The 12,590-nt window shown below is 31.8% G+C and overlaps 1 protein-coding gene across 49 annotated transcripts in view; it reads right to left on the bottom strand.

The window, feature by feature from the left end:
- Window positions 1-12,590, bottom strand: part of RIMS2 (regulating synaptic membrane exocytosis 2) — a 776,667-nt gene that overhangs the window by 372,882 nt on the left and 391,195 nt on the right. For all 49 annotated transcript variants that reach the window (XM_030795330.1, XM_030795305.1, XM_030795309.1 and 46 more), the window contains one exon: window positions 6,366-7,291. In XM_030795330.1, the coding sequence (XP_030651190.1) occupies window positions 6,366-7,291 (926 nt within the window). The remainder of the gene's footprint in view (window positions 1-6,365; window positions 7,292-12,590) is intronic.

Raw genomic sequence — 12,590 nt, 5'->3', positions numbered from 1 at the left:
GGTCAAGGCTGCAGTGAGCTATGATTAGCCACTGCACTCCAGCCTGGATAACAGAGTGAGACCCTGTCTCGAATTTTTTTAAAAAATTGTTATCTAGCTATCTAAGAATTTTTAACATATTCTTATTATTAGAATTTGTCCTAAAAATTTTTGAATCCAATTGGTTTAGCATTCCTTAGATGTTTAATTGGTCTTAAATACCATAAATTAATATTTTCCTCACACTGCTAATGTATATTGTCTTCAACAGCCTATCTTCTTCACAAACATATAGTAAATTCATTACTTGAAAATTATAAAAAATTATGAGATTATGTAAGTCAGTAAATTTCACTAATGATACTTACAACATCTAAACTCAGACAAATACAAAGCTGACATCTTTTGGATTTCTTTTAAAAGCTTAAAGGATCATGCTTCTATCTGAAAGGTGTATTCTATTTTTCCTTCCTCCTATGCTAGGTCTTTTCTCCAAATTAATCCATCTCCATTCACCCTCTCATCTTACAAGGTAAGTAAAAATGTGTTGTACTAATTTCAAAACTGTAAGAATTGATTCAAGCATTTCATAATTTATAGCTAGAAAACTATCATACACATGTATTCTTACATTTGCTAGGCCACTTTTTACACAAAATTTTATACAGAAACAAAAAAAGGCCTGTAACTACCAGGTAAAAATAGTCAGATTAGGCCATGGAACACAGAAGAAACTGAAACTCTCTACAATAGACCTTAACTTAAAGAAGATCAAATGGATCTTTTGTGCAGTTGGGCAAATGGTTGACAACATGGCTATTTAATTAAAGTGAAAAATTTCACTGGATTATAATATTAAGATTAAAATATATCTAATGAAAAGTTCTGAATCTATTACACAAGATATTAATTCGCCACTAAACCAATTTCTAGACCTTACTCCGAGTCTAAACGTGAAACTTGAGCATCAAGTGAGTCACAAAATTCTAATATAAGTGAGTAACTTTAAAACATTTTTGGCCATAATCTACAGAAAAATATATATTTTACATTGCAACAAAACAAAAATTTACCGAACACAATTACCCTTACTCTGTGAACTTGACTTTGATATTTTCTACTCTATTCTAGTCTACTCTTTTTAAAAAAATGATGGTTATGATCCTCTCAATTGGTTCTGAAAGTGAAGTGGTGAGGAGACCCAATGAAGTGGATAAGGATGAGGACGAGGGTTGGAGATGGTGAACTTTGCCCCACAAGAGATATTTTGTAATGTCTGGGGATATTTTTGGCTGTCACAACTGTGATTAGGGGTGCTACTGGCATCTAGTAGGTAGAGGCCAGGGATGCTGTTGAATACCTTACAAAGCATGAGATAGTGCAACGCAACAATTATCCAGCCTCAAATGTTAATAGTGCTGAGGTTGAGAAACCTGCTATGGACTACTCAATGAGAAAATAATAGATCAAATTATGAATCCAATATTACTTTTTAAGGCTATGAAAAAATATATTTTAAACTTTGAGAAGAATGTTCGAAATATTTAAGTTCAGAAATATTATGACATTAGCAATCTAAGACATACCTCCTTCTATAACCCAAAGACAAAAGACAAACACACAAAAAACGAAAAAGAAAAAAAATCAATTTGCAATTTCCTAACTGAACAGAAAGTATTGGAAAGCGATCAATTTAGTGTTATAAAAAGCAAACTATATCACACTGAGTAAAAGAAAAGTGTTATAAGACATACAGAGTGCACAAAAATCAGTAAATACAACTAATGCTTCTTTCCTCTGAAGTCCTACAGTACCTGTTTAGCACACTTGCCTTATATTGCTAGTTATTTTAGATTTTCAATTTCCAGAATAGAAAAAATGTGTAACTCATTTCTACATTTTCCACTGGATCCAATCCAACACCTTGCAAATGATAGGCACTGAAAGAGTTCTTGGCAGAAAAATGAGTAAGTAGGTGTTCAGTATTCAGTGAGACACTGAATTACATCTCAAAATTACATCTCAACAAGTTAAGAATATTCTTTCTACCCTGAAAACAAGCTTTGTTCAATTTAGGACAGATCTTGGAAGAGGTGAAACCAACACAAATGACCACATCTGTATGACCACAATTATACTTTCATTCAAAGCTCTTGAGAGTTGTCCTATAAAAGTCTTAACTATCGGCCGGGCGCGGTGGCTCACGCTTGTAATCCCAGCACTTTGGGAGGCCGAGGCGGGCGGATCACGAGGTCAGGAGATTGAGACCATCCTGGCTAACATGGTGAAACCCCGTCTCTACTAAAAATACAAAAAATTAGCCGGGCGTGGTGGCGGGCACCTGTAGTCCCAGCTACTCGGAGAGGCTGAGGCAGGAGAATGGCGTGAACCCGGGAGGCGGAGCTTGCAGTGAGCCGAGATCGCACCACTGCACTCCAGCCTGGGCGACAGAGCGAGACTCCGTCTCAAAAAAAAAAAAAGTCTTAACTATCACAGAACATTAAGTAATCCAAAAATGATTTGAATACTGTATGATGAGTATTGTGTATACACAGTCTCATTTGATCCTTACAATGACTGAACAATAAAGATACTATTATCCTGATTTACAGATTTATAGGTAAAAAAACAGACGTAGAGTGGTTAAAAAGGTAGAACAAAATCACATAGTGAAGGACAGAACCAGGGTTTGGTCATCCTCTTTTACTCCAAAACTGATACTCTTCCCATGAAACCTGTTTTTGTTACACAAACAATGGCCCAGTCATTGTAATTAGCAGCATCATTTAACAGAACATACTGAATGAAATGACATCTATTATAAATTTGAGTGAAACTCTGTATATTTAAATTAATGAAATCCATCCAAAGTGACAAGTAAGATGAGCCAAAGTCACTAACTCACCAATAAGGCTAAAGATAGAAGAAGAAAAGAAACAGACTATCCAAAAGGATGGCAGAGAAAAAAAAAATAGAGTAAATTATAAACTTGCTACCAATTTCCAAGGAATTTTATTATTTATAGACCAGGAAAGATTCTGCTACATAGTAGAAGCTATGATGTACTAGGACCTTGAAAAAAAATTATTCTGCAATGATAATGTTCCCTGGTGCTATTTAAAAAGTGTTGGTTAACATTTTAAAATTAGATAACTTGATGCAAATTTGCCTTGCATATTTTTGAAAGATTATGCACAAAATTGAAAAAAACAGAAAAGTAAAGACAAGGAGAAAGATATCTGAGTTGTAAAACACATTCTTTGGAGTTATTTAGTATAGGGATAATAAAGCAAAGTGGTGATTATTTTTTAAAAGTTGGTTCGTTCTCAGAATGATGTCTCTCCATATAAAAATACAGAAAAACATGTTTAAAATTCACTAACAAAATTTCTTTAACTATTAGGAAGAATTTTCCAACATTAGTTAACTATCAAAGATGAATCACAATGTTAGATACTTCTAAAGGTAATTTATTCCCAAATCAAATTGCCAATTTTCCACAAATCATAAAAAAAGTTACTTCAATGATGAAAAGTCAAGACATGATATAACTCAATCTCTTTCCCATAATATCCCAGTGTCTCAACAGCTACAATTTATCCTCACTGAATTCAATTGTTGGGGAAATATCAAACAGAAAAAAGATTAATTCATTCAAGTTTATTCTTCCAAATTCAAATTAAAGTGTAATTTTCTGCCAAATACATGTTGGCAGAAACTGTCCTCTGTGAAACAAATGATTAAATAAATGAGAAGGAGGCCTACCTTCAAGAGTGTCTATTAGAAGTTCAAGTTTTGGAATAAAAAAAATGTGAGAGGCATTTTTTTCTATATTTGATAAATGTTTTAGTTTTGCTAATTTGTTTCAAATAGGATTTTAATTTAACTCATATATAGCTTTTTACTTATATGAGATTTTTATAAGTGGATACTTCAGAATACTAAAATAAAGATATCACATATAAAAAAGCTTTCAAGCACTGAATTGATACATTTCTGGGTTTTCTACATTTTTATGTGGTACAAGTGAAGGCATTACTTTAGCAAGGATAATAGAAATACCTACCAGACAGAATCTAAACCAAACCACCAAAGATAACAAAACTATCCTTTTTCTTATTTTTTAGTATCATGATATACTCTGGCAAATGTGAAAAATGACCAAACTAAAGATTATTAAATATACTTAAGGAAGTACTACAGCTTAGGGAAAATAAAATTTCTATATACTCCATAAAAAAATTAAGATTGATAGTTGCTCTTTATGGATAACTATATTTTAATAAGCAAGCTTTTCTTAGTATTTATCATTTGAATGCAACAAATATGAAATATCCTAATGTGATTTTTTAAAACTGCATATGCATTTCTCCAACCCTATTTGTTGAATAGTTTATCTCTCCCCCCTTGGATTGTTGTGCATTTTATATTTTATAATTTATTAGTTTTAATATATTATATTAGAATTTCACTGATATGTCCAAATTTTCTATCAGTATCACATTTTCAATTATTGTCATTTTATACTATCTGGTCAAGTGAGCTCTCCCTCACTACTCTTAACTATTCTTACAAGTGTTGTTTCTTCCAGATTAACTTTAGAAATAAAATACTTCAAGGGCCCAATTGGTATTATGTCTAGAATGTTATTAACTCCAAGAGATTATCTGCAAAGAGCTTGCATCTTTATACTACTTAGCCTTCCTAATTAGCAACATGAAATGAACTGCTACTCACATCTTCCTTGTGTTACTCAGTAAAATTTTCTGGCTCTTCCTGTGGGCCCCTCATTTCTTGTTAGTTATTTTTATATCACAGTTTTTATTTTTAATTCAGAACAGAAACTCTTAATTAATGTGTTCTAACTAATTATTTTGGTACAGTATAAAATGATTCCATAATCATTTCATACCAAGCTCCTTTCTTGAATTCCCTTAGTGATTCCTGTTGATTCTATAAGCAAAAAATGGACTATTCATCAAATAGTATAAGGAAATTGGGGGTAGGAGGTTGGTATGATGCTCATCAATCTGGTGTATTTTTGTCATACACCAAAATAAATTCTAGAATGTTTAAAAAGTTAATGGTTAAAAAATAATTTAAAAATGAGATAATATACAGTTAAATACTTAATTGATTTGGAAGTGAATAAAGAGCTTTTAAAGATGAAAATAACGGAAAAAAAATCACCAAATACAAAGGTTTAGCTACATTAAATTCAACAGTTTCAAATAAACAAATTAAAATACTAGATAAACATTAAAATGAGAAATGTATTTGGCAAATAACAGTTAAATGGGGTAAAATCCTAACTATATAAAAAGTGCTTATAAATCAGTAATAGAAAAACTAATACCCAGAGAAAGATGGGCAGAAGGAATTAAAGGAATGAACAGATAATTCACAGAAGATATCAAATGCAGATAAACATATAAAACATTCAACTTTACAATCAAATTCAAATTAAAATGACAAAGAGATAGCATTTTTGTGGCTATTCAACTGGCGAAGATTTGGTGAATTGAGACTGAAAACTCAAGTACATCTGGTAAGAGTAAAGCATGTTACAACCTTTTTGGAAAGCAATTTGTTAATCTGAATTAAAGCTTAAAATAATCCAAAGTACAAATATATATTTTTGAAATACTCAAGAGATGTAGGCAAAAAGTACATATAAAGATAACCATTATAATTTACATTGGCAAATGGAAGCCATGGCAATGCCCCAAATAAAGAAATATTTAGTTTGTGTTATAATCTTATGATAGAATATTAGTGTAGCTATTTAAAACATGTTACTAAAGAACATCTAATGGCTTGAAAAAAACACTTATGATGTGATAACAATTGAAAGCATCAGTATACAAAATTATACATAGCATTATATCAATTTTATAAATCTATAAACCATACATGCATAGGGAAAAAAAGAAAGAAAATACAATAAAAGGTTAACAATGGTTATATCTGGGGGACAGAAATATGGATAACTTGCATTTCATTCTTTATGCTTTGAGGACTTTTTCAGACGTTTTATAGTGAATATATTGTTACTTTTATAAGGAGACAAAAATAAATGTTATTTTTAAAACTACAGTTAATGGATATTTTTGAAATATGCTGTCAAATGATACAAGAAAACTTTCAGAAACAAAGCAAGAAAGCAATTTTAAAAAAATCAATAGAACATCATTCTGTCGTTCTTATACGTGAACAACAGAAGATACTTTTTATAACATGAAATTTTCTTCACACGTTCGATGCCATTAAAAGACTTTTAAAATAAAGCTACTAGTAATACCTACTAAATTTTCACTCAGAAATACAATCCATAAAAAAACGCTTATCTAATCAATTACAGCAAAATGTATGATTAGAAAGCTTACCTTTTTCACTTACACTCTCACTTTCAATCTCAACATCATCACAACTTGTATATTCGGGCGTGGAAGCCAATTCCTCCTCTGAACTGCTCAACGAAACTTGGCGCATTTTACCTCCTTTCTTTGATTTATGAGGCTTTGGTGGTGGAGGTCTCACTGACTCTGACTGGTCTGAACTGAGAGAATCATTTCTTAACATTGTTTCCATTTTTTCCCGTTTTGTTTTTCTTACAGCAGAGCTAGGATCTAAGTGGTGCTGTTTCCGTAGTGAGTCAGTACGCCTCAAGTCTGGTCTGTCTATGGGTAGTGGACTCCTCCTGGGGGTAGGAGGACTATGATTTGTGGTCCTTTGTGCATAAGAACTTGGTCCCTGAGCCTCTCGAGTTCTTTCCATTGAATAAGATCGCTGATTTTCCATGGCAGCTCTACGTTCTGATATAGATCTTTGCCTTGATGGTCGGTCCATCCTTAGCATAGAAATCCTGGAATCTTCCAGGTCAGCATTTGCCAAAGAAACATCACTATGCCTTCTCTCATGCCGTGCCCGGGACACTTCAGCATGGATCCGCATTTGTTCTTCATAGGGTTGTGGCTTTACTGGATAACGGGCCAAATTCGGATCACTTCGGTAGCGTGACTGGTACTCTTCCTCTCTCCTTTGTCTTTCGTATTCATCTCTGCTTTCCACATCCTCATCATCTACAATATATTCTTTGGAATGCCTATGACTTCTCCTGTTGGAGTCCCTATAACTTACATGATCAGAGTCTTCATAAAACTGAGGTTCATGTTGAGATCGCCTATCAGCATAATCTGATGGAGATCTAGGCATTGCGGTATCCGAAGTAGCATACTGTGAATATTCCTCTCTTTCTTCCCTTTGGTCGTATCTTCTATTCTGATCTCTGGACACAGATGGGCTTCTTTTCCTAAGTAACCAAAGGAAAAGAACAATGAGAAGAGCAAAAGTTTATCAATTTTACATTTCATTGATTTGCTGGCAGGTTGATGGATAACTAAGTAGTCCTTTGGCCTTTTTAAAATTTCATTTTAAAGGCATACCATAACAATGGTTTTAGTAGTATTCATTATATTCAGTTCAAATAAGTACTTTGTTGTGGTTAATAAGTGTCTGCAACACTGTATCTGGAATATGCTTATGCTCCAAAATTAGATAATATGATATTCCGCTGCTATAAAATAGCCTTTATTCTAATTTCCTTGCTTGGTTTGCTACATACACTTCCACTACCAACCAACTATTATTCAGCAGCTTAGAAAAATATTTCCTTCCATCTTCTCTATACCTAACATGCTGATATGAAAGTTACCTGAAAATGTAATGAAGCCAAACTGATTTGGCTCAAGAATTGAATACTTTCTGACTAAAACTAAGTGCTGGCTCTTAAAAATCATTTTTCATTCATCATCTGTCTAGATCATTCCTAGTATTGGTTCACCTAAATTTTCATTTTATCATCATGTCTCCAACCCTTTTTTATTGATCTAACTTGAGATAAGCAATTTAAATAGATAAATAATAATGATTTATTCATTACAAAAATCCTAGAAATCAGAAAAAACTGCTATTTTTATTCCATCTTCATTTAGATTAAGAACAGCTTGGTGATATTATTCTACTAAGTCTCCACATCTGACCCCTCATATTTCCTTATAGTCTCAGAGGAAGAAACTGCTTATTACCTTCTCAACTTACCCTTCTAACACTGGTAAAACCTAGTGAACCTTGCAATCACACATAATACCCTGTTAACAAAATAGTCACACTAACCTTTTCTCTGGAATAAACTTGGATAATATCAACTATTAACCATGAAAAGCAATAGGATTAGAATCCTGAAGATAACAGAAAAAGTTTAGAAAACTATTATGGGGATTTTGCCAGGACATGAACAGGGGATAATGAAAGAGTGAAGTCAGTTGAAGTTAAAGATGACTAAGATTCAACAGTTCAGTTGTGAATTTCTTAGTCAATGGTTTCTTAGCCCAAAAGCAAGAGCAGAGAAAGGATACAGTAAAATGACCCAACCTGGCAAAATCAGCACTCTTCTCTAATATCTCCCCTGGGTCACAGAATCCCTTTTTCCCTCATATTTGGAACACAGTCTGCCAATCTATCAATTAGGTTCACTAACGAAAACAGAAGTTAGTCTAGGTTTTCCAGGTAGGAAGGGTTTTAATTCAGGAACCAGAAGCTACACAACAGTTGAATGGGCCACAGGAATAAAGGCCAAGAAAGTTAATGCTGATGATCTTAGCCTGAAGATGCAAAGACAAGGGTTCTCAAAATGGACATTAGAAAGCTGCTGTGAATGTCAAGAGTCTATGGAAATCTGCCAGCAATTTTCTGAACCACCTACAGCATCAGGGTGGCCAATTAACAGGAGTTTGCCAAGGAGTCACTAAGACTTTTATATCTGCCCATCTGCTAGCCAACAACTAATGCTTGACAATAATGGCTTCTGTATATCCTCTACCTTTCAAATCTCATGTAAGTACAAAGCCAGGATAAACTCTAACCTGGAACTATAAAGGAATAAGTACTGTAGAAAGTGAAAAAATTAGTCCATCCCTTAAATGTTTTATGATTAAGAAAGTGGATGTGATATTTTTTAGCATTTATATTTATATATAAAACATTTAGGACTTAATTACAAATCTTTTAGATTACAATTGTTACATAAAACCATAGATTCCTACAGTTTAAAATTTACAATCAAAACAAAACATTCAAAAAAATTTATAGTACCCAACACCCTATGTTTCTGTGTATATGTGTGTGTGTACTGTGCATCACTCATTTTACTTTTGTCATTACTTTTATACATTTGACTAAAAAAATACTCTAGCATGATAGTAGTCTATCATGAACACTAGATTTAAGGAATCTACAGTTCTTAGTCATACTTTTGTAATTAGCCAGTTATTTCAAACTATATAACCATTAAATCCTTAGGAGTTTGTGCTTTAAATTGAGAGGCACAGATTTTACATGTTAACTTATATATTACTTTAACAAACATATATTAGGTAAGAAATAAATGCCACACTCTATCTTATAAATTAGGAATACAGAAATGATTAAGACACCTTCCTTGTTCTTAAGAGGGTGAATGATTCTAAAACCATCTTCCATTTCTTAGGTAGTACGATTTTACAATATTGATACCACAACTTCATCAAGTTAATAAGCCTACATGAAGGCTTAATGCATTAAGGATTTCCCATAATACATTTAATGTTAAACTGAGTATTATAGGATAGAAGTTAAAAAAAGGAATATTTCATTCCTATCTTAAGGAATTAACATGAATTTTTGAAAGTAAGTAGAGTATAAAGTGAATACAATGAGTCTTTATAACAGGGGATTATATTTTATCTTACAGATAAATAAGAATATTTACTTCCTATTATGGAATTCAGTTCCAAGAGAAAGGCTATTAATAATTAGTCCCTAGTAAGCCATCTAAGTACTTTTTAAAAATCATACCTTAGGAAAATTGAATTCAATGTTAAATCCAGCAATCACATTGTTCTAGAGATTATCAAATTTGCCAGAAATATGCGAATCATGCTGTATATGTCGATTTGTACTGGATTTAAGATTATAACCACTATAAAAATGGAACAGTGGTTATAATTGGAAATTGGGATGACTATTGTCACTGTTACAAAGACTTATGTTTTCAAGAATACACTTTAAGATATAGTACCTTACAGTATGTTAACACTATGCAAGAAACAAGGCAAGATTTCATTCTAACAATACATGTATCAAACAATGAAGAACCTGAAATCAATTATTTCAAAATAATATTCTATCAAACAATTTTTACCAACTATATTATGAATTACTTCATATATACTGTCCTTTAAATTTTAAACTTCTATATTTCATAGATACTATATTCCTTTCAGGAACTAAATAAAATCAATGTAAATTCAAGTAATGTGTTTCTACTCTATATCTTTGCTACTGGCCTTTATAAACAAGCCTTAGCATTTATTATCATCAGGTGGAAAATATTTAATAGATAAAGCAATATCATTGATAATTTGTACATTTCTCTAAAGAACCATAAGGCATTTAGCAGTATTTAATTCATCTGTTATAATACAAAGGAAAAGGAATGATTCGTCTAGGATTTTACATTTCACTTAATCCTTCAAAGATCCTGAGAAATTAAGAGGCAGAATCCAAATTATGCCTTTTTGTAGTATAAAATGTATTTGTGGCATCATATAGTGCCTTAATCTTTACTTCTATGCATTCTATTAATCCTTATTTCTGTTATAACAATATCAGTATATATTTACATTCACTTTGTATTTGCCTAATATCGATTCACTTCTCTTTATTGCCACCTGTGTTGTTAGAATTGTTTTCTCTTTCACCACAGTATTCTGTCCTTAATTAGAACCAGTTTATAGAAAACCACATTTTAAACATCCTAAATCTACTGCAATAAGTATCATTTCTATTCCTTGCTTATAATTGTTTGTCATGTGGACTATTCAATCTATTTCTAAATATTCTAGCTTGTATAACACATCTGATGCTCCATTATAAATGTTATTCTAACTATGCAAAATAGTTTGCGTAGGAAATCCTACCAATTAGACTCCTTAAATTCTATGTCCAAAAAGCATACTGACTGATGGGAAAACTCCAAAGAAGCTTCTTTCCCAATTAAAATCACTTCCAGATTTCCCAAAGGCATCCAGGGTTTACATGCCATAAATTAATTCATCATGTTTTTACCATAACTTCCATTTTAATATTTACAGGCTTTACCATCTTAAGTGATTTGTGTTACTAATACCACCTATAATACTGACCATATTGATAAAATAATCATCAAATCTCTGAGAATATAGTCTAATGAACATTTGAAAACATTTATAAACAGTGAAAAATTACATGGAAACCTACACTGTAATATTTACATATTTTAACTCAACTGTAGAAATATGCAATTTTTAAAAATTATGACAACACTGGACATACAGTGTGGAATTTGAAGATTACAAATTTTTGTAAATTCAAATTTTATATTATTAAATTAAGTACTACCTATATGAAAATTTCTGACTCATAAGCATTATTAGTAGAGATCATTAAAAAATTGTTACTTTATAAATAAAAATATGTAAATCACTCTTGAAAAATCAATAACCTGAAAAAATACCTACTTGTTTTTAAAAATCTTTATAAAGCATGGATATTGCTAAATAAACTAATGTAATACTTCATGAATACAATTACACAATGCTAACTAACCATACAGTTTAAACATAACATTGCAACCAAATTCTAAAATTTTAAGCTGTTAAAAAACATTAAATCAAGGATTTAACAGAAGTATATAATCCTGTGAAACATGAAAACAAAGGCTCATTTCTATAATTCCTACAAAAAGCTTTTAATAAATCAATTTCTATTTATAAAAAACAAAAATATATAAATTTTTACATATCACAATTAATATTTAATGTATTTTATTGTTTTACCTTTGTTCAACCAATGCACATCTGTCGAGCATGAAGCATCACGTTGACAAAAATACATCAACAGTGTGCCAGGCAGTACTTTCATTTAATCCTTCTAGCCCTGGCAAAATCATAGGAGCCATCCTTAATCAGATGATTTGAAAGTCTCTACTTGCTTACAATCGTTTTATTTCAAAACTCAGTTACTAAAATATTACACAAAAACAACACTCATTCAAAGGATGGAGTCATAGAATCCTCTAGTGATGGGTCTGTTAAGAAAAAGGTTATTCTTTAATGCTGTTACTATGTGGCTGTATATAGCTCCAGGTCAAGTAAGAATGTACCCTGTAAGGAGGATTATGGTACTTAGCTGATTAGTGCCTCACAATACTGAACACCAAATGCAAGCTGCATCCAAGGCATTTCTGGGCACTATGCTTAAAACTGGTGGATTTAGAAATTTATAAATCACCTTCTCCTATATGAACTGCAGTACTTGTAAAATAACAAGTCTATGTGCTTGTTATTGATAATTGTGCTGCTTAAGCTTTCACCATAAAATGTATAGTAATAGTTTAACAGGCCTATTCTGTAACTTCTTTTCAATTATTCACTAACAAGTTTCTTAATCTTCAGTAAAAAGGCAATGTTTCCCCAAAGGTTCAAGAAGCAGCAGTTCTTGTAGAAATTTAATAAAAAGTAATATGCTCCATT

This window comes from Nomascus leucogenys, chromosome 16 (assembly GCF_006542625.1).
Source record: "Nomascus leucogenys isolate Asia chromosome 16, Asia_NLE_v1, whole genome shotgun sequence".
Classification (NCBI taxonomy): Eukaryota; Metazoa; Chordata; class Mammalia; order Primates; family Hylobatidae; genus Nomascus; species Nomascus leucogenys.
The sequence above is the reverse complement of the archived record's forward strand: the minus strand, read 5'-3'. Positions and strand labels throughout refer to the sequence as shown.